Consider the following 25,941-nt stretch of genomic DNA (forward strand, 5'->3'; position numbering starts at 1 on the left):
GGGGGCGATGTGCTCAAACCCATCGAGCCATGACTGCAGGAGAGAAGGAGAAAGAAGAGGGAAGGGGAGGGATAAAGAAATAGATGGTTGCTTCTCCTGTGTGCCCTGACTGGAATTGCACCTGGGACATCCACATACAAGGCTAATGCCCTAACACTGAGCCAACAAGCCAGGGCCTCTCTGTACTTTTCTTTGACTGGCAGTTCTCTCCTCATTTTCTGAGGCGGATCTCTAGCCTCCTGAATCCTCAGATGGGGCTGAGAGACACTCACTCTCTCTTAGTGCCCTGACTCCATTACAGCATTTATCATGTTTACCCAACTGCTTCGTATGTGTGTTAAAATCCCACATCAGATTGAAGTTCCAAGTATTCTGGTGGCCTCCAGCACTTCAGACAGACCCTGGAACACACTGGGTAGCCAAGGAACTGAACTAAGAGGAGCTGCTGCACAATAAGCAGATTATAGAGCTGAACATGTAACCCAATTCAAGTACACTTGCGTTAGGGTAAAAAATGTATACTATAAAAAACTAGAAAGCTACTTGAAATATGAGCTTATCCCAAAATTTTCAATTTGCCACGTTTGAGGACACATCTCTTAGTACAGGGATAATTTGCTCAGAAAAATTAACTAAAATTAACTTTTACTTATTTAAAGATTTTATTTATTCAATTTTCAGAGAGGGGAGAGAGAGAGGGAGAGAGGGAGAGAGGGGGGGGAGAGAGAGAGAGAGAGAGAGAGAGAGAGAGAGAGAGAGAGAGGGGAAGAAAGGGGAGGAGCAGGAAGCATCAAGTCCCATATGTGCCTTGACTAGGCAAGCCCAGGGTATCGAACAGGCGACCTCAGTGTTCCAGGTCGACGCTTTATCCCACTGCGCCACCACAGGTCAGGTCTTTTACTTATTTATATTCTGTATCTTTTCCTAGAAGGCAAAGTGAGATAGTGGAGAAATAAGTCCAGATGGTTTTAGCTCAAACTCAATGATAGGGTTTTTTTTTTTGACAGAGACAAGAGAGAGACAAAGAGAGGGACAGACAGACAGGAAGAGAGAGAGAGATAAGGAGCATCAAATCCTCGTTGTGGCATTGATTGTTTGCTCATATGTGCATTAACCGGGGGGCTACAGCAGAGCAAGTGACCCCCTCCATAAGCCAGGGACCTTGGGCTCAAGCCAGAGACCTTGGGCTTCAAGTCAGTGACTTTTGGGCTCAAGCCAGCAACCATGGGATCACGCTTATGATTTCATGCTCAAGCCAGCGACCCTGCGCTCAAGCTGGTGAGTCCACACTTGAGCCAAATAAGGCCGGCGACCTTGGGTTTGGAACCTGGGTCCTCTGCATCCCAGTCCAATGCTCTATCTACTGCACTACCACCTCGACAGGCAATGAAAGATCTCTTAGAAACAACTATGTCAATAACATTTGCTTCTTCACTATAAAACATTAAATAATGATAATTCATAAATTAGTAGTTTCATGAACTGTTTCTTTTTTTCTTTATTTTTTTTATTCAGTGAGAGAAGGGGAAGCAGAGACAGACTCCCACATGCACCTGGACCAGGATCCACCTGGCAAGCCCACCCAGGGGCAATGCTCTACCCATTTGGGGCTTGCTCTGTTGCTCAGCAACTGAGCTCTTCATAGTGCCTGAGACAGAGGTCATGGAACCATCCTCAGTGCCTAGGGCCAACTCACTCCAATCAAGCCATGGCTGCAGGAGGGGGAGAGAGAAAGAGGGAGAGAGAGGGAGAGAGAGAAGCAAGAGGAGTAAGGGTGAAGAAGCAGATGGGCGCTTCTTCTGTGTTTCCTGACTGGGAATTGAACCTGGGACATCCACAAGCTGGGCCAACACTCTACCACTGAGCCAACCATTCAGGGGCCTCTTTTTCTTTTAATAATTTTTATTTATGGATTTCAGTGAGAGAAGAAGGGTGAGAGAATGAGAGAGACAAGAACATCAGTATGGCTGGACCTGAAGATGGCTGTGGAGTAGGCGGACGCACAGACGCCCAGCTCTCACCACCAAACTGAAATACAAATCAATATAGGAAAAATCAGCATGAAAAACCAACTCTGGACTACAAGAACAGCTCTCAAAAATGAAGAAGCAAAGAAGAAGCCACAAAAAACCTGGTAGGGAGCGACTAAATCTCCCCTGCATACAGGAACGGAGGGGGGGGGGTGAGGCTGAGAGCCCAGAGGGGATCTCACTCCAGAGAATAGAGCAAAAAATACTGCTCACAGCCACTTGCCTGGCGACCAGGGAGCGAGGTGTGTTGAAAAGACCAGCTTATCTCCCAAGTGGAAAGGAGAGAGAGAGGGACAGACAGTGAGGGGCTAAGGAATGCAGGAGACGACCTAAAAAAGCTTACTCATCCATGCTGGAGGCGGCCATAGCTGGGGGAGGGACTGATCCTTCCACAAAACAAGATTAAATTGCTTCCGGATCAGAGATCTCCAGACATCTATCCAGCTCCAATCAGCGCAACAAGACACAGCTGAAAACAAGAAGCAGGAAGGACGGGCAGTAACTCAGGTCTCCATGGAGATCTGAGATACACCTCCCCCTACTGAAGCTGAGAAAACACCCTGCCCCCAGAGATTAGTTGGTGGAAGAGGCCTTCAGAGTCTCAGGTTACACCCATAGCATTCCTGGATACAGTTTCAAGGAAGCCCCCTGCTGAGATCAGTAAACAAGACTGTCACCTGTTAAGAAAACAAACAAATCAAGACTTCAAAGCTGCCCAAATCCGAAAGTGGATTACAAATAATAGCTGATACCAACCCAAGAAGATCTAGAAATAACACAACTGAAAACTGGAGGCAGACAACACCAAGCCTATACTCAAACAACTCTACAAACAAAACACCCAAACACAGACAATGAGAAGACAAAAAGTGCAATCCAAATGAAACCACAAGAGAAACCTTCAGGAGATGAATGGAGTGATATGGAAATAATCAAGCTTCCAGATGTGAAGTTCAAAATAATGATTGTAAGGATGCTTAGGGATCTTAGAACAACAATGGATGGTCATTATGAACACCTAAATAAAGAAATAGCAAGTATAAAAAAGAATCAGTTGGAGATGACAAATACAATATCAGAAATAAAGACCACAATGGAAGGAATTAAAAACAGGATAGATAGAGCTGAGGATCAAATCAGCAAGTTGGAGAACAACTGGAATAAAGGCATAAAAGCAGAGAAGAAAAAAGAAAAGAGACTCAAAAAGTCTGAGGAAACTCTCAGAGAGCTCTGTGACAACATGAAGAGAAATAACATCCGCATCATAGGGGTTCCTGAAGAAGAAGAAGAAAAAGAACAAGAGATAGAGACTTTGTTCAATCATATCATAGCTGAAAACTTCCCTAAATTAATGCAGGAGAAACTCTCACAAGTTCAAGAAGCACAGAGGACTCCATTAAAGAGAAACCCAAAGAAACCTACACCAAGACACATCATAATTAAAATACCAAAGCTAAACGATAAAATATTAAAAGCTGCAAGAGAAAAAAAAGCTAACACCTACAAAGGAGCCCCCATAAGGATGACATCCGACCTCTCAACAGAAACACTTGAGGCCAGAAGGGAATGGCAAGAAATATTCAAAGTAATGCAGAACAAGAACCTACAACCAAGACTACTATATCCAGCAAGGCTATCGTTTAAAATCGAAAGAAAAATAAAAAGCTTCCCAGGCAAAAAACAACTCAAGGAATTCATTACAACCAAACCAATGCTGCAGGAAATGTTAAGGGGCCTGTTGTAAACAGTCAAAGTGGGAAAAGAATATAGGAAAAAAGGAATACAGCTTTAAAGAATAAAATGGCAATAAACAACTACATATTAATAACCATAAATGTAAATGGGTTAAATGATCCAATCAAAAGACATAGGGTAGCTGCGTGGATAAGAAAACAGGACCTGTACATATGCTGTCTACAAGAGACACACCTGAGAACAAAAGATACACATAGACTGAAGGTAAAAGGATGAAAAAAAAACATTTCATACACATGGAAATGAAAAAAAAGCTGGGGTAGCAATACTTATATTAGACAAATTGGACTTTAAAACAAAATAGATAGTAGGACAGAGGTCCCCAAACTACGGCCCGTGGGCCACATGCGGCCCACTGAGGCGATTTATCCGGCCCCTGCCGCACTTCTGGAAGGGGCACCTCTTTCATTGGTGGTCAGTGAGAGGAGCATAGTTCCCATTTAAATAATGGTCAGTTTGTTGATTTAAATTTACTTGTTCTTTATTTTAAATATTGTATTTGTTCTTGTTTTGTTTTATTTTACTTTAAAATAAGATATGTGCAGTGTGCATAGGTATTTTTTCATAGTTTTTTTTATAGTCCGGCCCTCCAATGGTCTGAGGGAAGTGAACTGGCCCCCTGTGTAAAAAGTTTGGGGACCCCTGTAGTAGGAGATAAAGAAGGCCACTACATAATCCAACAGGAAGATATAACTATTATAAATATCTATGCACCTAATATAGGAGCACCTAAATATATAAAGCAGACTTTGATGGATTTAAAGGGCGAGATCAACAGCAATACTATAATAGTAGGGGATTTCAATACCCCACTAACATCACTAGATAGATCCTCAAGAAAGAAAATTAACAAAGAAACAGCATACTTATTGGACACACTAGATCAACTCGATTTAATAGATATCTTCAGAACCTTTCACCGTAAGCAGCAGAATATACATTCTTTTCAAGTGCTCATGGTACATTCTCTAGGATAGACCACATGTTAGGGCACAAAAGTGGTCTCAACAAATTTAAGAAGATTGAAATCATATCAAGCACTTTCTCTGATCACAACGGCATGAAACTAGAAATGAACCACAACAGAAAAGCTCAAAAATTCTCAAACACATGGAAACTAAATAGCAGGTTGTTAAATAACGAATGGATTAAGAATGAGATCAAAGAAGAAATAAAAAAATTCCTAGAAGCCGGTTAGCTCAGTGGTACAGCGTCAGCCTGGCGTGCAGGAGTCCCAGGTTCGATTCTCGACCAGGGCACACAGGAGAAGCGCCCATCTGCTTCTCCACCCCTCCTTCTCTCCTTCCTCTCTGTCTCTCTCTTCCCCTCCCGCAGCGAGGCTCCATTGAAGCAAAGATGGCCTGGGCGCTGGGGATAGCTCCTTGGCCTCTGCCCCAGGCACTAGAGTGGCTCTGGTCGTGACAGAGCGACGCCCCAGAGGGGCACAGCATCGCCCCCTGGTGGGCAGAGCATCGCGCCCTGGTGGGCGTGCCTGATGGATCCCGGTCGGGTGCATGCGGGAGTCTGTCTGACTGTCTCTTCCCGTTTCTAGCTTCAGAAAAATACAAAAAAAAAAAAAAAAATTCCTAGAAACGAATGACAATGAGCATACAACAACTCAAAATTTATGGGACACAGCAAAAGCAGTACTGAGAGGGAAGTTCATAGCACTACAGGCACACTTTAAGAATCTAGCAAAAGCTTAAATAAACAACTTAACCCTGCATCTAAAAGAACTAGAAAAAGAACAGCAAGTAAAGCCCAAATGTAGTAGAAGGAAGGAAATAATAAAGATTGGAGCAGAAATAAATGACATAGAGGCTAAAGAAACAATACAGAGGATCAATGAAACTAGGAGCTGGTTCTTTGAAAAGGTAAACAAGATTGATGAACCTTTAACTAGACTCACCAAGAAAAAGAGAGAGAGGACTCAAATAAATAAAATTAGAAATGAGAGTGGAGAAATAACAACTGACACAACAGAAATACAAAATATTGTAAGAAAATACTATGAAGAACTGTATGCCAAAAAACTAGACAACCTGGATGAAATGGACAAATTCCTTGAAACATACAATCTTCCAAAAATCAATCTGGAAGAATCAGAAAACCTAAACGGACTGATTACACCAAATGAGATCGAAACAGTTATAAAAAAACTCCCAACAAAGAAAAGTCCGGGGCCTGCTGGCTTCAAACTGAATTCTACCAACTATTCAAAGAAGAACTAACTCCTAACCTTCTCAAACTATTTCAAGAAATTCAAGAGGAAGGAAGACTTCCAAGCTCCTTTAATGAGGCGAGCATAATTCTGATTCCAAAACCAGGCAAAGACAACACAAAGAAAGAAAATTATAGGCCAATATCTCTGATGAATATAGATGCTAAAATCCTCAACAAAATATTAGCAAACCGGTTCCAACAATATATGGAAAAAATCATATACCATGATCAAGTGGGATTTATTCTGGGGAGGCAAGGCTGGTACAATATTTGTAAATCAATCAATGTGATTCATCACATAAACAAAAAGAAGGAGAAAAACCATATGATAATTTCAATAGATGCAGAAAAAGCATTTGATAAAATCCAGCACCCATTCATGATCAAAATTTTCAGCAAAGTAGGAATACAGGGAACATACCTCAACATGATAAAAGCCATCTATGAGAAACCCACAGCCAACATCATACTCAATGGGCAAAAATGAAAAGCAATATCCTTAATATCAGGAACAAGGCAGGGTGCCCCCTTTCATCACTCTTATTCAACATAGCTCTGGAAGTCCTAGCCACAGCAATCAGACAAGAAGAAGAAATAAAAGGCATTCAAGTTGGAAAAGAAGAAAAACTATCATTATTTGCAGATGATATGATATTGTATATAGAAAACCCTAAAGTCTCAGTCAAAAAACTACTGGACCTGATAAATGAATTCAGCAAAGTGGCAGGATATAAAATCAATACTCAGAAATCAGAGGCATTTTTATACGCCAACAATGAACAGTCAGAAAGAGAAATTAAGAAAACAATCCCCTTCACAATTACAACCAAAAAAATAAAGTACCTAGGAGTAAACTTAACCAAGGAGACTAAAGACTTGTACTCGGAAAATTATAAAGCATTGATAAAAGAAATCAAGGAAGATAAAAACAAGTGGAAGCATATACCGTGCTCTTGGTTAGGAAGAATAAATATCATTAAAATATCTATATTACCCAAAGCAATCTATAAATTCAATGCAATACCAATTAAAATACCAATGACATACTTCAAAGATATAGATCACATATTCCAAAAATTTATATGGAACCAAAAAAGAACACGAATAGCCTCAGCAATCTTAAAAAAGAAGAATAAAGTGGGAGGTATCACACTTCCTGATATCAAGTTATACTACAAGGCCATTGTACTCAAAACAGCCTGGTACTGGCATAAGAACAGTCATATAGATCAATGGAACAGAACAGAGAACCCAGAAATAAACCCACAGCTCTATGGACAACTGATATTTGACAAAGGAGGTAAGGAAATAAAGTGGAGTCAAGACAGCCTCTTTAATAAATGGTGTTGGGAAAATTGGACAGCTACCCGCAAAAAAATGAAACTAGATCACTAGCTTACACCACTCACAAAAATAAACTCAAAATGGATAAAAGACTTAAATGTAGGCCGTGAAACCATAAGAAGAGAATAAAAAGACAAACTACACAATGGGAGAACATATTTGACAATACGTCTGATGAGGGGTTAATAACCAAAATTTATAAAGAACTTGTAAATCTCAACACCAGGAAGACAAACAATCCAATCAAAAAATGGGAAAAAGAAATGAATAGACAGTTCTCCAAAGAGGACATACAGATGGCCAATAGGCATATGAAAAAATGCTCAACATCACTAATCATTAGAGAAATGCAAATTAAAACGTCAATGAGATATCACCTCACACCAGCCAGAATGACGCTCATCAACAAAACAACACAGAATAAATGCTGACGAGGATGTGGAGAAAAAGGAACCCTCCTGCACTGCTGGTGGGAATGCAGACTGGTGCAGCCACTGTGGAAAACAGTATGGAGATTCTTCAAAAAACTGAAAATCGAACTGCCTTTTGACCCAGCTATCCCACTTTTAGGAATGTACCCCAGGAACACCATAGAACGGCTCCAAAAGGAGAAATGCACCCCCATGTTTGTGGCAGCATTGTTCACAATAGCGAAGATCTGGAAACAGTCCAAGTGTCCATCAGAGGACGAGTGGATTAAAAAGCTTTGGTACATATATACTATGGAATACTACTCAGCATAAGAAATGATGACATCGGATCATTTAAAATAACATGGATGGACCTTGATAACATTATACGGAGTGAAATAAGTAAATCAGAAAAACTTAGAACTATATGAATCCATACATAGATGGGACATAAAAATGAGACTCAGAGACATGAACAAGAATGTGATGGCAATGGGGGTGAGGGGTGGGGGGAGGGGGGATGGGGTGAGGAAGGAGAGAGGGGGTGGAGGAGGGGAGGGGCACAAAGAAAACCAGATAGAAGGTGACAGAAGACAATTTGACTTTGGGGGAGGGGTATACAGCACAATCAAATGTCAAAATAATCTGGAGATGTTTTCTCTCAACATATCTACCCTGATTTATCAATGTCACTGCATTAAATTCAATAAATTAAAAAAAAAAAAGAATATCAGTCTGTTTCAGTATGTGCCCTGACCAAGAATCAAACTGGCAACCTCTGTTCCAACCAACCGAGCTATCTGTCCAGGGTTCAAACTGGCTTTTTCTTTGTTAAAAAGGTATATATTGAAGACCTTTAAAAATATACATATATTTTTAAGATTTTATTTATTCATTTTTAGAGAGGAGAAAGAGAGAGTGAGAGTGAGAGAGAGAGAGAGAGAAGGGGGAGGAGCAAAAAACATCAACTTCCATATGTGACTTTATTGGGCAAGCCCAGGGTTTTGCACCACTGACCTCAGCATTCCAGGTCGACACTTTATCCACTGTGCCACCACAGGTTAGGCTAAAATACATATATTGAAAAACTTCTACAAAACAGCAAAAGAAGTCTAAAAAATTCCTATCTTTTTATAAAAATAACCACTTTAAGCAAAGATGATCCTTGCCAGAACATCACTGCTTAGACACTTCTGAAGCATTAAAAGACTGGTTCAACTGCACAGGGAAATGCAAACAAAATAACATATGGTAGTACCACAAAACACTGAGCTAGAGCATCTCCACGTCTGGCTGTACAACTTGCTACTGGACATGTGGTTTGGGGGCAGAAGCATGAACACTACCTGGGAGTTCGTGAGAAGAGGGGACGTTCAGGCTCCACTACAGACCTTGGAAGAGAATCTGCATTTTTAACAACATAAAGTTTGAGAATCACTGTTTTTGGTGACCTCTGAAATTCTCCAATGTAAAGTTCTAGTTGAGAAATAGAGACTCTCCTTGGCTGAAGCCTATACCTAAGGGTAGAACTAAGGGTTAACTTTATTTTTAATTGAAAGGTCAGGGTCAATTTATTTTATTTTATTTTATTTTAAAGAGAGAGGAAGTAAAGAAAGAGAGAGAGAGAGACAAGAACATTAATCTGTTCTTGTATGTGCCCCGACTGAGGATTAAACCGGCAACCTTTGTGCTCCAGGGCGACACTCCACCAACTGAGCTACCCAGCCAGGGCTAAGGGTTAATTTTATAGCTGTATGCATCTAGACAAGAGTTAAATTCCAAATTCATTTATTCCACTACCAAAATTATCATCTTATACACACACACACACACACACACACACACGTATCTTTTTTTTTTTTAATAATTTTATTTTTTTAATGGGGTGACATCAATAAATCAGGATACATATATTCAAAGATAACATGTCCAGGTTATCTTGTCATTCAACTATGTTGCATACCCATCATCCAAAGTCAGATTGTCCTCTGTCACCTTCTATCTAGTTTTCTTTGTGCCCCTCCCCCTCCCCCTTTCCCTCTCCCTCTCCCCCTCCCCCCGTAACCACCACACTCTTATCAATGTCTCTTAGTCTCATTTTTATGTCCCACCTATGTATGGAATAATGCAGTTCCTGGTTTTTTCTGATTTACTTATTTCACTTTGTATAATGTTATCAAGATCCCACCATTTTGCTGTAAATGATCCGATGTCATCATTTCTTATGGCTGAGTAGTATTCCATAGTGTATATGTGCCACATTTTCTTTATCCAGTCATCTATTGATGGGTTTTCTGGTATACACACGTATCTTTACACTAATAATTTGGACTCATGAGAGATCACATAGTTTAGTGTCCTTTATTTCACAGATTCATTACTATTCTACACAAATGAGATTTGGGATTATTTAGAAGCGCATCAAAATTTCCCAAATTCCTTTTAGTCTTTTTTTTTTGTGTGTGTGTGTGACAGAGACAGAGAGAGTCAGAGAGGGGGACAGATAAGGGACAGACAGACAGGAAGGGAAGGGAGAGAGATGAGATACATCAATTCTTCGTTGCGGTTCCTTAGTTGTTCATTGATTGCTTTCTCATATGTGCCTTGACGAGGGGGGAGGGAGGGCTACAGCAGACCAAGTAAACCTTTGCTCGAGCCAGCAACCTTGGGCTCAACGAGCCAGCAACCTTGGGCTCAAGCTGGTGAGCTTTGCTCAAACCAGATAAGCCCGTGCTCAAGCTGGTGACCTTGGGGTCTCGAACCTGGGTCCTCAGCATCCCAGTCCGACGTTTTATCTACTGTGCCACTGCCTGGTCAGGCCCTTTAGTCTCTTATTCCACTATTTAAACATATGGGAAAATTTCCATGTGTAAACTAATTTTTTTTTATTTTTTCAAAAGAGATAGAGGGGGACAGATAGGGACAGACAGACAGGAAGGGAGAGAGATGAGAAGCATCAATTCTTTGTTTTGGCACTTTAGTTGCTCATTGATTGCTTTCTTATATGTGTCTTGACCGGGGGTGGGGGGGGGTGGGGGGGACTACAGCAGTGAGTGATCCTTTGCTCAAGCCAGTGACCATGGGGGCATGTCTATGATCCCATGCTCAAGCTGGCGACTTTGGGGTTTTGAACCTGGGTCCTTGGTGTCCCAGTCCGACACTCTATCCATTGTGCAACTACCTGATCAGGTGTAAACTAAATTCTTAAATTTCCTATTTTAATTCCATTTCTTAGGCTTCCAATATTATAAAGAATAACCAGCAACACCATTCTTTACAGCTAGCTCCTACTTCTGCAAACTCAGGGATAATTCTGGAGGACCTGGATCAAACTATACAAAACTTGTAATTCATGGTCCTAAAATATGATCTCCAAAGGCACAAAACATAACCTGTGTTCCTAGAGAACATGATATAAACATAAATGGTGTTAGGAACACAGCTTTAGCCTGACCAGGTAGTGACACAGTGGATAGAGTGTCGACCTGGGACATTGAGGACCCAGGTTCAAAAGCCCAAGGTTGCCAGCTTGAGTGCAGCCTCACCAGCTTGAGTACAGGGTTGCCAGCTTGAGTGTAGGATCATAGACATGACCTCATGGTCACTGGCTTTAGCAAGGGGTCACTGGTTCAGCTGGAGCCCCCTGGTCAAAGCACATATGAAAAAGCAATCAATGAACAATTACAAGTTGATGCTTCTCATATCTATCCATTACTGTCTGTCTCTGTCTCTCCTGCTTGCTCGCTCTCTTGCTAAAAAAAGAAGAAACACAGGAACTTCAAAACTTATTTCAGTTTGTAATAAGGCCCAACGTAGAAGACCTGGTAGAATACAGTATCTTCCTCTTTATAAAGATGGCCTTTCAGAGGCCCTGGCTGGTTGGCTCAGTGGTAGAGCGTCGGCCTGGCGTGCAGGGCACCAGGGTTCAATTCCCGGCCAGGGCACATAGGAGAAGCGCCCATTTGCTTCTCCACCCCCACCCCCTCCTTCCTCTCTGACTCTCTCTTCCCCTCCCGCAGCCAAGGCTCCATTGGAGCAAAGATGGCCCGGGCGCTGGGGATGGCTCCTTGGCCTCTGCCCCAGGCGCTGGAGTGGCTCTGGTCGCAGCAGAGCGACGCCCCGGAGGGGCAGAGCATCGCCCCCTGGTGGGCAAAGTGACGCCCCTGGTGGGCGTGCCGGGTGGATCCCGGTCGGGCGCATGCGGGAGTCTGTCTGACTGTCTCTCCCCGTTTCCAGCTTCAGAAAAATACCAAAAAAAAAAAAACCCAACTAAAAAAAAAAGATGGCCTTTCAGAGAAAACTTCACCCTAATACTTTCTTCTCTAGGCCATCAATCTGAAAACTAAGACTGAGTCTGACCAAAAAAATGGTGATGTTAAGTCACAAAAGCTGGCTGAGTTTTCACATTTGGAACATGGCAGTGGGGGTTCTTTCCCAAACGACCACAGAGCAACAACTAAGCACGATCTGTGACAATAGATGCAGAACAGGGCGAAATCTGAGCAGCAGGCCCTGAGATGGGTGTTCAGAAACAGACTCCACACCAAAGACTAGAAATTTAACAATCCTTACAATAAACTAAAAAAATCCTTCCTTTTAAAAATTGCTTGATTTTACAGAGAGGGAAGGGAGAAAGAGAGAGAGAAAAACAGCAATGCTCCTGTATGAGCCTGGTTGTGGATCGAACCGGCAACCTCTGCACTTCGGGACAGTGCTCTAACCAAGTGAGGTACCCAGCCAGGGCAAAAATCCCCGACCTTTCAAGCCATGTAAAATGTGACCTTTAAAAATATGTGGAAGAGTTATATTAGAATATAGTTACTATTACCAGCTGCTGAGAGACAGTCTGCCATGACCCTGCATGTCTCTGCATGGTCCAGCTGGGTGTACAAAGAATGCAAGGTCCTGACTTCCCTCCAGCTGGGCCATTTCTCAGGGCTATGTTTGCAGCCTAGTAACTCTGAGGGATGAGATAATGTCTTCCACAGATAAATGGTGGTTCTGCTCACTCCTTGTTCTAGTAGCAGTGGACCTCCCACGCTCAGTACAAGTACAATACCACCCTTACAATACAGCACACTGTGTGTGCAGACATCCACAATGGGGCCTTTACACTGCCCAGGTGATGTTAGCATGTAAGGAATGAAACCCAAGACCTGCACAGTTCTTCACACTGATCCTGCAAACACCATTTCTATTACTGAGACTTATCTTACCGGATCCAGGTTCTTAAACAGCAAGATGTCTTTGCAAGCCTCTTGCAATCTATTCCTTTGATCATCAGTTTTTGGATGTATAATCTAAAAAAATACCAAATAAACAATTAGTTTACTCTTCTTACTTATAAGGGATAGAATTTCCTAGCAGGATGTTGGAAGGAAGAATGGTGAGTGTTGAGGTTTACGTTAGGTGACTAGACACCTATCAACCCAATAAGTAGGGAAAAATACAGTTTGTCTTAGGGAGGAGTACACATTGATTTATTAATGCCTCAGTTAAATGTTTCTCTTTCTCTTTAATTTTTCAATTACACTTGACATTCAATATTTTATTAGTTTCAGGTGTACAACATAGTGGTTAGACATTAGTTATTATAATATTATTGACTATGCTGAACTTTACACCACCATGACTATTTTGTAACTTTTAATTTGTACTTCTTAATTTCTTTACCTTTTTCACCCAGCCCCTTAACCCCTCTCCCATCTGGCAATCATCAGTTTGTTCTCTGTATCTATGCATCTGTTTCTCTTTGTTTGTTCATTTACTGTGTTCTTTAGATTCCACAGAGAAGTAAAACCATAGAGTATTTGTCTTTCTCTGACTTAGTTCATTTAGCATAATACCTTCTAGGTCCATCCATATGGCCACAAATGATAAGATTTCATTCTTTTTTTCTATGACTGAGTAATATTCTATTATATATACAGGGTGAGACAAAAGCAGGTTTACAATTGTCTGTATGGAAAATATCACAATAATTAACAAGTAATGATATAAGAATAAACTGTGTTTTGCATACTTACAGCAGTGAACCTACTTTTGCCCCTCCCTGTATGGACCACATCATCTTTATTCACTCATTTACTGATGGGCACTTAGATTGCTTCCGTATCTTGGCTATTGTAAATAAGAATGCAATGAACACGAGTGCATATATCTTTTCAAATTAGTGTTTTGGATAACACTTGAGTGGTTCTCTTCTATTTTTATTTATTAATTTTAGAGAAAAAGAGGACAGGAGAGAGTAAGAAACATTGACTTGTTGTTCTACTTATTTATATATTCATTGGTTGCTTCTATGTGCCCTGACTGGGGATCAAACCCCCCAACCTTGGCATATTGGGCAACATTCTAATAAACTTAGCTACCAAGCCAGGGCTTGAATGTCTTTCAATGGAGTACAGTATTTCCTTCAGGTCAGCAAGCTTACTTTGTAAAGGTCTGTGACCACAAAGACACCCAAGCTCCCAGCTAGGGGAACATACAATAAAACAACAGGTGACAACAGATATACAGGAGGTCTGGAGACTTCCTTTACTCTTTTTAATACTCTTTTAATATTCTTACTCTTTACAACTGAGTTTTATACTCTATCAGAATATAGTTCTTTCCTTTGAAATTTGATAAAGTCTTAGAACAGGGGTCCCCAAACTATGGCCCGCAGGCCATATCCAGCCCCCTGAGGTTATTTATCCGGCCCCTGCCACACTGCCGGAAGGGGCACCTCTTTCACTGGTCGTCAGTGAGAGGAGCACATTGACCATCTCATTAGCCAAAAGCAGGCCCATAGCTCCCATTGAAATACTGGTCAGTTTGTTGATTTAAATTTACTTGTTTTTTATTTTAAATATCAATATTATATTTGTTCCCATTTTGGTTTTTACTTTAAAATATGATATGTGCAGTGTGTATAGGGATTTGTTCACAGTTTTTTTTATAGTCCGGCCCTCCAACGGTCTGAGGGACAGTGAACTGGTCCCCTGTGTAAAAAGTTTGGGGACCCCTGTCTCAGAAGCAAGTAAAGTTTTACCTGTACAGTGCATTAGATGTTAAATACATTTTTATGCATAATATATGTAAATACTTCCACAGGGAGCAACATTCCAAAGGGAGGGAGCAACCATGCCGTCATACACCAAGGAGGTAGATTTTGGAAAAAATGAATCCAACAGTCCTGATGTGCTCACTTTAGAATGAACTCAAAGAAACCAATGCCCACCCTGGCCAATCTGCTCAACGGATAGAGCACTGGCTGGCATGAGGATGTCCCAGGTTCGATCCCCGGTCGGGATACATATAAGAAACAACCATCTGCTTCTCTTCCCCTCCCCCTCTCCCTTCTCTGTCTTCCTTTCTCAAAGCCAGTGGCTCAAGTGGTCCGAGCATTGGCCTCAGGCACTGTGGATAGCTCAGCTGATTCAAGCAACAGCCCCAGACAGGGGTTGCCAGGTAGATCCCAGTCAGGGCACATGCAGGAGCCTATCTCCTCTCCTTCTCACCTGAAAAATAAAACAAGAAAAAAAAAAACAGTACCCTATATTCTTACTAAATTTCACTTGAGGAGGGTGTAGACCAACAGCTCTATGTAAGTAAGGGTAGCCTGCCAACTCTTCAGACTCCCTTTTAATTAGCAGAAGGCACAACTGACTTGGATCAAATGGTCTATTTTTTTTTTTTTAACGAAAAGCTTTATTTATTTATTTTATTTATTTATTTTTTTTACAGAGACGGTGAGTCAGAGAGAGGGATAGACAGGGACAGACAGGAACGGAGAGAGATGAGACGCATCAATCATTAGTTTTTTGTTGCGCGTTGCAACACCTTAGTTGTTCATTGATTGCTTTCTCATATGTGTCTTGACCGTGGGCCTTCAGCAGACCGAGTAACCCCTTGCTGGAGCCAGTGACCTTGGGTCCAAGCTGGTGAGCTTTTGCTCAAACCAGATGAGCCCGTACTCAAGCTGGCGACCTCGGGGTCTTGAACCTGGGTCCTCTGCATCCCAGTCCTACGCTCTATCCACTGCGCCACCGCCTGGTCAGGCAAATGGTCTATTTTTTCATGATCATATTGGTAGCTTGTAACCCTTAAAAAATGAGTAAGAGGGGCAAAAGACAATCATAAAAGCAGCAGGCAACACACTGGTCTCCTGGAGATCTATAAACCAGTATTTTTCAACCATGGTCTGTGGACCAGTCCACCAGAAATTTTGTGCCAGTACGTGGAAGAGTTAATCACCCTGATGTTGTATGAAGATTATAGATCCAATGATCTTATTTGAATTCATTTCTACTCAGGGTGATTTCTGCTATTTTCACCAGTCCCCTTGTATAAAAAGGTTAAAAACTAGTTCTACAAACTACCTTTCCCTATTGTAATGGTCACTCAAAGAGTGACTGTGGGAGATGATGACTGATGCCCCACCTCTTCAGTCAGCCAACCCCACACCAGAGCAACCAGAATCAGGCAGTGATGAGTTCTGTGCCTCTGAATATATCAGAACTTACAATGGGAAATAAACATTGGCACTTCAAACTCATCTCAGATGGCTAAAAATTAATGAAAATCAGGCCCAATAACAATTGAGGAAATTTATAGTACACGTTATACTATTTATGTGTGTACTGTTTATATACTACACAGAAGACTATTTGTGAAAAGTCACTGCATTTTTCTTGTAAGGGTAAGATATATGCAAACTTTTGTTCACTATCTAATCAATATTCATCTCAAGCTAGATTCTAAGGTGAAACATGAACACATAAAAAAAAAGATTTGATGTCTACTAACTCATCGTATACAAGAAACTTTTAAAATTTGAGTATTAAGTAAATCATGCCAACCAAAATTCACTTCTCCCTACTTTAAATAAAAAAAGCTAACTAATAACACACAAAAAAAGTTACTTCTCACTTCATGAAATTTATCTAGAAGTTCAAGCCAAAGAACTGTAATGTCTACCTGATAAGAAGCTCTATCCTTGGAGAAAAAGTTGGGGATTCCATGTCACCATTGTTGAAATAACTTTCTAGGTCCAATATGGAGCTGCTTCCACACAGCGTGCCACATCGGAAAACCAAAATTCTGATAACTTTTGTGTACTTGCAAATGCTCGACTTCCCCAGAAATGTGATATATCCAGTCAGCCAGCCCCTGAAAGCTAAGCCAACTCTGGTCTCTACAGTAATTTCTTTGTTCCTTATCAATTTTCTAGTTTTTTCCCCAACCCTGGGGGGTGCTCAGGATCCCCATGGTGGGAGTGTGAATTGTCAGTTCCCTGAAGATCCTCTGGTCATATTCGTGTCTTGCTATCACTAGATCATGCGTATATTCCAGAAAGGTTAATGTTGCAATGACTTAGGGATGCAGCATCTGCTTTTCCATATTAAAACGCAATCTTACTGAAGCATTTTTGAGAGCTACAGAAAATAAATTTTATATATCTATATATTTTTTTTTCTTATTTTTTCCCTGAAGTTAGAAGTGGGGAGGAAGTCAGACAGACTCTGCATGCGCCTGACCAGGATCCACCCTGGCATGCCCATCAGGGGGCGATGCTCTGCCCATCTGGGGTGTTGCTCCACTGTGGCTAGAGTCATTCTAACAGGGGTCCCCAAACTTTTTACACAGGAGGCCAGTTCACTGTCCCTCAGACCGTTGGAGGGCCAGACTATAAAAAAAAAACTATAAACAAATCCCTATGCACACTGCACATATCTTATTTTAAAGTAAAAAACAAAACAAAAACGGGAACAAATACAATATTTAAAATAAAGAACAAGTAAATTTAGCCCTGGCCGGTTGGCTCAGCGGTAGAGCGTCGGCCTAGCATGCGGAGGACCCGGGTTCGATTCCCGGCCAGGGCACACAGGAGAAGCGCCCATTTGCTTCTCCACCCCTCCGCCGCGCTTTCCTCTCTGACTCTCTCTTCCCCTCCCGCAGCCAAGGCTCCATTGGAGCAAAGATGGCCCGGGCGCTGGGGATGGCTCTGTGGCCTCTGCCTCAGGCGCTAGAGTGGCTCTGGTTGCAACATGGCGACGCCCAGGATGGGCAGAGCATCAGCCCCTGGTGGGCAGAGCGTCGCCCCTGGTGGGCGTGCCGGGTAGACCCCGGTCGGGCGCATGCGGGAGTCTGTCTGACTGTCTCTCCCTGTTTCCAGCTTCAGAAAAATGAAAAAAAAAAAAAAAAGAACAAGTACATTTAAATCAACAAAATTAAATCCCAGTATTTCAATGGGAGCTATGGGCCCGCTTTTGGCTAATGAGATGGTCAATATGCTCCTCTCACTGACCACCAATGAAAGAGGTGCCCCTTCCGGAAGTGTGGCGTGGGCCGGATACATGGCCTCAAGGGGCCGCATGCAGCCTGTGGGCCGCAGTCTGGGACCCCTGTTCTAGCACCTCTGGCGGGGGCCTTGGAGCCATCCTCAGCACCCGGGCCAACTTTGCTCCAATGAAGCCTTGGCTGTGGGAGGGGAAGAGAGAGACAAAGAGGAAGGAGATGGGGAAGGGTGGAGAAGCATATGGGTGCTTCTCCTCTGTGCCCTGACCACGAATTGAACCTGGGACTTCCACACGCTGGGCCAACGCTCCACACCGCTCAGCCAACCAGCCAGGGCCAGATTTTTTATTTTATTTATTTTTATTTTTTATTTATTTACTTATTTTTTTACTGATATGTAATTGTTTATTGCCATTTTTTTTCTTTAAAACTGTTTTTCTCTTTTGCTATATTCTTTTTTTCCTTTGATCTGTTTACAACAGGTCCCTTAGCATTTCTTGCAGCCTTGGTTTGGTTGCAGTGAAATCCTTGAGTATTTTTTTTGTCTGTAAAGCTTTTTATTTCTCCTTCAATCTTAAATGATAGCCTTGCTGGATAAAGTAGTCTTGGTTGTAGGTTCTTGTTCTGCATTACTTTGAATATTTCTTGCCATTCCCTTCTGGCCTCAAGTGTTTCTGTTGAGAAGTCAGAAGTCATCCTTATGGGGCTCCTTTGTAGGTGATAGTCTTTTTTTCTCTAGCAGCTTTTAATATTTTCTCTTTATCATTTAGCTTTGGTAATTTAATTATGATGTGTCTTGGTGTTGGTTTCTTTGGGTTTCTCCTTAATGGAGTTCTCTGTGCTTCCTGAACATGTGAAATGTTTTCCTGCCTTAATTGGGGGAAGTTTTCCGCTATAATATGTTTGAACAAAGTCTCTATCCCTTGTTCTTTCTCTTCTTCTTCAGGAACCCCTATGATGCGGATGTTATTTCTCTTCATGTTGTCACAGAGCTCTCTTAGAGTTTCCTCAGACTTTTTGAGTCTCTTTTCTTTTTTCTGCTCTGCTTCTGTGCCTTTATTTATTGTGTCCTCTAACTCACTGATTCGATTCTCTGCTTCATCCATCCTGCTTTTAATTCCTTCCATTGTGGTCTTTATTTCAGATATTGTATTTGTCATTTCTGACTGATTCTTTTTTATTATTTCAATGTCCTTTTTTATATTTGTTATCTCTTTATTTAGGTTTTCGTAATGGCCATCTATGGTAGTTCTAATATCTTTGAGCATCCTAACAATCCTTATTTTAAACTCTGCATCTGGTAATTTGGTTATATCTGATTCACTTAGGTCCTTTTCTGGGGATTTCTCTTGGTTTATTTGTGTTGTATTTCTCTGCCTCCGCATTTTCTCTTCACGGGAGTGGCTGTGATCACGTGCTCGGGTGCACAAGGGTTGGTGGCCTTGGCCTTTGCCCTGCCCCTGTGTGTGACATTATGCTCGGTCTTGAGGGCACTGGTGAGCACCTTTGCTCAGCTTCGGGTCTCTGCCTGTTTCCGAGCTTTCACCCTGCCCTTGCAGAAGGATCCCACTCAAGGAACAGCTGCTAGCCTTGGCTCTACCGCCGGGCAGGGCTGCGTGCCCAAGCTCAGCTCCGTAGCGGAACTCCGCCTCTTCTGGGCTTTTGGCTCCACCCCCACGGGAGGAGCCGGCTACCAAGTCAGACCGCAAGCCTGGGTTGCACGGGCGGGGCAGGGCTGTGCTCCTCTGCCCTTGCTCTGTGGCTGGTCTCCACCCTTTCCAGGGTTCCCGCCCTTCTCCCGGAGGCTGGATTACAGGCTGCCGGCAGCTGAGCTTGACCGCTTTTGCACGCCCCCTTCTCCCCAGCCGGGCAAGACTGAGCTCACTCCTGAGCCCAGTGGTGGCCAGCCGGCTTCCGCCCCTGCCAGCAGAACTGCGCTTTTGTCTCCCGCTGCCGCCCGCTCTCCGGTGAGCCCTTAGCCTCGTGGGTGGGGGCGTTGCAGCTCGGACCCTAAGACTCACTACTCTAGACCCGAAAGCTCCCTCCTTCTATGCAACTCTGCTCTGAGTGCTGCAGGGGAGCTTGTTTGGCTGCTCTCCTGCTTCCCTTTGCTGGTATTGCTGTTTCTGGAGGAAATATTCACTTCAGCTTTGGGGAGTGACTCATCCCAGGGGTTAGGGTGGCTATCTCCCAAAATGTTTCTCCCTATGCCTCCTAGATTACACTCTCTTCCTGTTACTGTGGTCCTTTCCTCTCCCCCCCCCCCCATCCCCAGGAGCCCCAAGTGATTGTTTTTGAGAGAGATGTTCTGCGCGGTCCCTTTAAGAAGGATCCTGGGTCTGAGAAATCAGACTCTCTCACAAACAGTATCCTGACTTGTTTCCAGCTAAATACTGTCCTTACGCCTCTTCTGGGCTCTGGGACTGCAGGCTGGGGCTTTGTTCCTGGGGCTCAGGATCCTTTCCCCTCTGCTAAACTCACTTCCCGCCACGCGAGTCTTTCCCTGCTGCCGTTCGCTCCGAGGAGCTGGGCAGCCCTCTCCGCGTTTCCGCTTTTCCTACCAGTCTCGGTGTGGCTTCTTCAGTGTTCCTTGATTGAAGAGAGATTTTTTTATATTTTTAAAGGCCAAATAGAAAAGAGAGATTTTTGGAAAGTATGTACTCAGAAAGTAAATTATTACTACCATTACCAGGCACAATAATTTTATTTATTTATTTTTACAGAGACAGAGAGAGAGTCAGAGAGAGGGAAAGATAGGGATAGACAGGAAAGGAGAGAGATGAGAAGCATCAATCATTAGTTTTTCGTTGCGACACCTTAGTTGTTCATTGATTTCTTTCTCATATGTGCCTGGACTGTGGGCCTTCAGCAGACTGAATAAGCCCTTGCTCGAGCCAGCGACCTCGGGTCCAAGCTGGTGAGCTTTGCTCAAAACCAGATGAGCCCGCGCTCAAGCTGGCGACCTCGGGTTCTCGAACCTGGGTCCTCCACATCCCAGTCTGATGCTCTATCCACTGCACCACCGCCTGGTCAGGCACAGTAATCTCTTAGTTTACTTTAACTAAATAAATAGAAAAATGGAGCTAGAGAACACAGCTTAAAAATTTGTTTGAAACCAAACTGAACAAATTTTTACAAAAATATCTGGAATGCTATAAAAATCAGTTTTTGCCCTGGCTGCATAGCTCGGGTGGTTAGAGCATCGTCTCTGAAGCACAGAGGTTGCTGGTTAGATCCCCAGTCAGGGCACATACAGGAATAGGTCAATGTTCCTGTCTCTCTGTCTCTCCCTTCCTATCTCTCATTAAAATCAATGAATAAAAATTAAACCTCAAAAAATTAAAAAATAAAACTATGTTATGACCCAGCTAGCCCACTTTTAAAAATATATCCTAAGAATCCCAAAACACTAATTCAAAAGAAGGTATATACCCCCATGTCCACTGAAGAATTGTTCGCAATAGCCAAGATCTGGAAATAGTCCAAGTGTCCGTCAGTGGACAAGTGGATAAAAAAGCTGTGGTAGCCTGACTAGGCGGTAGTGCAGTGGATAGTGTCAGACTGGGATACAGAGGATTCAGGTTTAAAACCCCAAGGTCAATAGCTTGAACGCGGGGTCACTGCTTGAGCGTGGATCATAGACATGGCCCTATGGTCACTGGCTTGAGCCCAAAGGTCGCTGCCTTGAAGCCGAAGGTCACTGGCTTGAGCAAGGGGTCACTGGCTCAGCTGGAGCCTCTTGGTCAAGGCACATATGAGAAAGCAATCAATGAACAACCAAAGTGCTGCAACTACAAGTTGATGCTTCTCATCTCTCTCCCCTCTTATCTGTTTGTCCTAGTCTCTCTCTCTTTCTCAAAATCAAAAATAAAAACAAAGGAAATGGTCAAAAGACTTGAATAGATACTTCTTCAAAGAGGAACCGCAGATGGCCAATAAACATATTAAAAGATGCTCCATGTCTAATCATCAGAAGAATACAAATTAAAATCACAATGAGATATCTCACACTTTCAGAATGGCTATTATCAATAAATCAACGAACAAAAAATGTTGGGGGGGATTTGGAGAAAGAAAACCCTCCTGCACTGTTGATGGGAAGGCAGATTGGTGCAGCCATTGTGGAAAGCAGTATGGAGTTATTTCAAAAATTAAAAATGGAACTGCCTTATGACCCAGCAATCCACTTCTGGGAATATATCCTTAAAGACTGAAAACAGTAATTCAAAAGAAGATATGCACCCCTGTGTTCACTGCACCGTTGTTCACAATAGCCAAGATATGGAAACAACCTTAGTGCCCTTCAGTGGATGAGTAGATAAAAAAGCTGTGGTACATTTACATAATGCAATACTACTTGAGCATAAAAAAAGAAGGAAATCTTACTTTTTGCAAAGCATGGATAGACCTGGAGATCATTATGCTAAATGAAATAAGCCAGGCAGAGAAAGACAAGTTCCGTATGATTTCACTTATAAGTGGAATCTAATGAACAAATAAACTAACAAGCAAAAAGACACAGACTCACAGAGAGCAGGCTGATCACTATGGGGGGAGGGAGGGAGGTGGAGGGATGGAGCCAAAAAGGACAAAAAACAAAAACAAAACTCATGGAGACAGACAACAGTGTGTGACTGCTGGGAGGGGGAAAAGGTAGAGAAGGGTATGAGGCCATAAATTGTTGATATATGGAGACCCGACTAGGGGTGTGTTTGAACACATAATATAGTGTTCAGAAACATGCTATAGAATCAGGCACCTGAAACCTGTATAATTATGTGAACTAGTGTCACCCTAATAAATTCAATAGAAATAAAGAAGAAAAAAAGGAAAGAGAAAGTATCGCTGTGAGAAATATCTGAGGTTTCATTGCCTTTGTTTTCTTTTAGGATTTTTATAGTTTCTAGTCTAACATATCAGTCTTTAAATTCATTTTGCTTTTACTCTTGTGTACAGCGTAAGAAGGTGGTCCAGTTTCATTTTCTGCATGTACCTGTCCAATTTTCCAAATACCATTTATTGAATAGACTGTCTTTACTCCATAGTATGTTCCTGCTTCCTTTGTCAAATACTAATTGACCATATAGGCATAGGTTGATTTCTGGGCTCTCTATACTGTTTCACTGATCCACATGGCTGTTTTATGCTGACACCATGCTGTCTGGCCTTGTAGTATAGTTTGATATTAGGTAGGGTGATTCCTCAAACTTTGTTCTTTTTCAAGATTGCTGTGGCTATTCAAGGTCTCCTGTGGTTCTATATAAATTTTTGGAATATCTGTCCTAGTTCTGTGAAATACACCATTGGCATCTTGATAGGCACTGCACAAAATCTATAGATTTCTTGGGGTTTACCCTGATTTTTTTGTTTCAGAATAAGCTTCTGTTGTTATAAATTAGTAGGAGCAGAAGGCTCTTCCCAGTATTTTCTTTACTGGAAATACTACAAAAATAAATGATCACTATGAGAAAGCTGCATTTTTACAAAAGAATTAAAATCACAATTGCAATGAGTTTTTATATTCCCCTTTCCTTCAGCCAAAGGGAGAGACATTTTGGATAAAAGTCATCCTACAGAACTTATATGAGAAGTTAGCTATCAGAGATAAGAACAGGAAAAGAAATAGTCAAAATACTTCCATTATGTCTTCTGTTAAACAATATGCTTGTTAACATATTCTCTCTTATCATTTTCCTTATCCAATACAAGAGTAACTTAAACTTTATTCAGTAAATTACATACCCTGGACTCTGCATCATCCTCTTCTTCATCAGGATTATAAGCTTCTGCACATACTATAAAAATAAAAATGGACATTTTAGAGATTTTTTCATCAAGAAACATACTATAAGTGTCTTTTTTTATTTTTTTTTACAGAGACAGAGAGAGTCAGAGAGAGGAATATATAGGGACAGACAGACAGGAACAGAGAGAGATGAGAAGCATCAATCATCAGTTTTTCGTTGCAAAACCTTAGTTGTTCATTGATTGCTTTCTCATATGTGCCTTGACCTTGGGGCTACAGCAGACTGAATAACACCTTGCTCAAGCCAGCGACCTTGGGTCCAAGCTGGAGAGCTTTGCTCAAACCAGATGAGCCCGTGCTCAAGCTGGCGACCTCAGGGTCTTGAACCTGGGTCCTCAGCATCCCAGTCTGAGGCTCTATCCACTGCGCCACCGCCTGGTCAGGCTATAAGTGTCTTTTAAAAATTAATAAACAAAAAGAGTACCATGGTGTAAAAACCATTAATTCACCTCATCCAGGGCAAGCAATCTACCCCCTAAACTGGTTTCCTCTTGCAGTATATGTGGAATTTATTAAAATACAGAGCTGCACTTTAAAACACTGACAATCGCTTTTCGCTTTCTCTTATTCAGAGAAACATAGTTTAACCTTTCACTTTCATTTCCAAGTTATAGAAATGTAAAGATCTAAAAATTACTTTAAAGGACAAAAAAAGAAAAGTGTAAGTCTGCTACAAAATGATAAATTTAATTATATAGTTAGGAGTAACTTCTGTAAATTATCCAGAACCCAATCTTTCCAGGAGCAAATACTACTGTTTCATTTTGCATATTCCTAGCCAGTCTTTATTCTGAATTCAGTTCATAGTGCATATGCAATTTTAAAACATTTTTTTCCATTTAACACTGTAAGAATTTCACATGCCATTGGAAACATTCTATAAATATATTTTTTAAAGACTGCTGATTGTTCATCATAAGCAACAATCAACCACTCCTCTATTGGGACACTTAGCTGGCTTCTATTAAAACAACCTTGCAATAAACATCTTCATGCAGAAATAGTTGTCTATACTTTAGATTATGCTGTAGGAATTATTCCCAAATGTTATTTGGGGTAGAGGTTTAAAAGATATGACAATTTTTTTAAGATGAGAGGAGGGGAGATAGTGAGGCAGATTCCAGCATGCACCCTGACTAGGATCCATCTGGCAACCCCATCTGGGGTCGATGCTCAGTCCTGAGCTATTTTTAGTGCCTAAGGCTGATGCGCTAGGACCAACTGAGACATCCTTAATGCCCTGGGGACAACTGAGCCACTGGCTGGCAGGAGGGGAAGAGGGAGAGAGGGGAGAAAGGGAGAGGTAGAAAATCAGATGGTTGCTTCTCCTGTGTGGCCTGACCTTAATCGAACTCGGGATGTCCATACGTCAGGCTGATGCTCTATCCACTGAGCCACTGGCCAGGCCTAGATATGACCATTTTTAAGATGTACTTATCACCAAGCTTCTTTCCAGAGAGACTGTACCTATTCACTGTCCTACAAAGAATATCTGTAAGGAGACTCCTCTAAACTTATACAACAGAGTTGGATGTTAATGCTTAAAATTTTTTCCAATTTAGATTTAAAAATTTTAATTACTGAATTTGAACAATTTTCAAATATTTATAAGCTGACTATATTTTCTCCCTTGTCCTTACATGTGAAGAATTTATGTATGCATTTGGTTTCTTTTTTACTTATATCAGCTCCTTAATACCACTGTGTCATTCACAATCATTTTACCCAGTTTGCCTTTTAACTATAATTACGAAATTTTTATGAATTACACATGTTTATTTATCTTTAATGTAGTGATGCCAAGGAAGAAAGTTCTTCAGTATAATTTAAATTAAAATGTTAAACATCACAAAATACCACCGGTTCCGAGCTTGGAAATCCCTCTTTTATTTGCAAGTCTCAAGATTTGTTACTTTTCTTTCAGTTTTTAAAAAGTAGATCTTGCCTGACTGGTGGTGGCGAAATGGATAGTGTCAACCTGGGACGCTGAGGACCCAGTTTCGAAACCTTCAGGTCACTGGCTTGGGCCCAAAGGTCTGTGGCTTGAAGCCCAAAGTCGTTGGCTTGAGCAAGGGGCACTTGCTTGGCTGGA

At 41.8% G+C, this 25,941-nt stretch overlaps 1 protein-coding gene across 1 annotated transcript in view; it reads right to left on the reverse strand.

Annotated features, from left to right (window-relative positions):
* The window catches only part of PRKAR2B (protein kinase cAMP-dependent type II regulatory subunit beta), a 175,467-nt gene that overhangs the window by 36,502 nt on the left and 113,024 nt on the right, over positions 1 to 25,941 (reverse strand). Inside the window, exons 3-4 of the mRNA XM_066342547.1 lie at positions 23,786 to 23,838; positions 12,979 to 13,062 (exon numbers count right to left, since the gene is read on the reverse strand). Coding sequence (XP_066198644.1) covers positions 12,979 to 13,062; positions 23,786 to 23,838 — 137 coding nt within the window. The remainder of the gene's footprint in view (positions 1 to 12,978; positions 13,063 to 23,785; positions 23,839 to 25,941) is intronic.

This window comes from Saccopteryx leptura, chromosome 6 (genome assembly GCF_036850995.1).
Source record: "Saccopteryx leptura isolate mSacLep1 chromosome 6, mSacLep1_pri_phased_curated, whole genome shotgun sequence".
NCBI classification, from domain to species: Eukaryota; Metazoa; Chordata; class Mammalia; order Chiroptera; family Emballonuridae; genus Saccopteryx; species Saccopteryx leptura.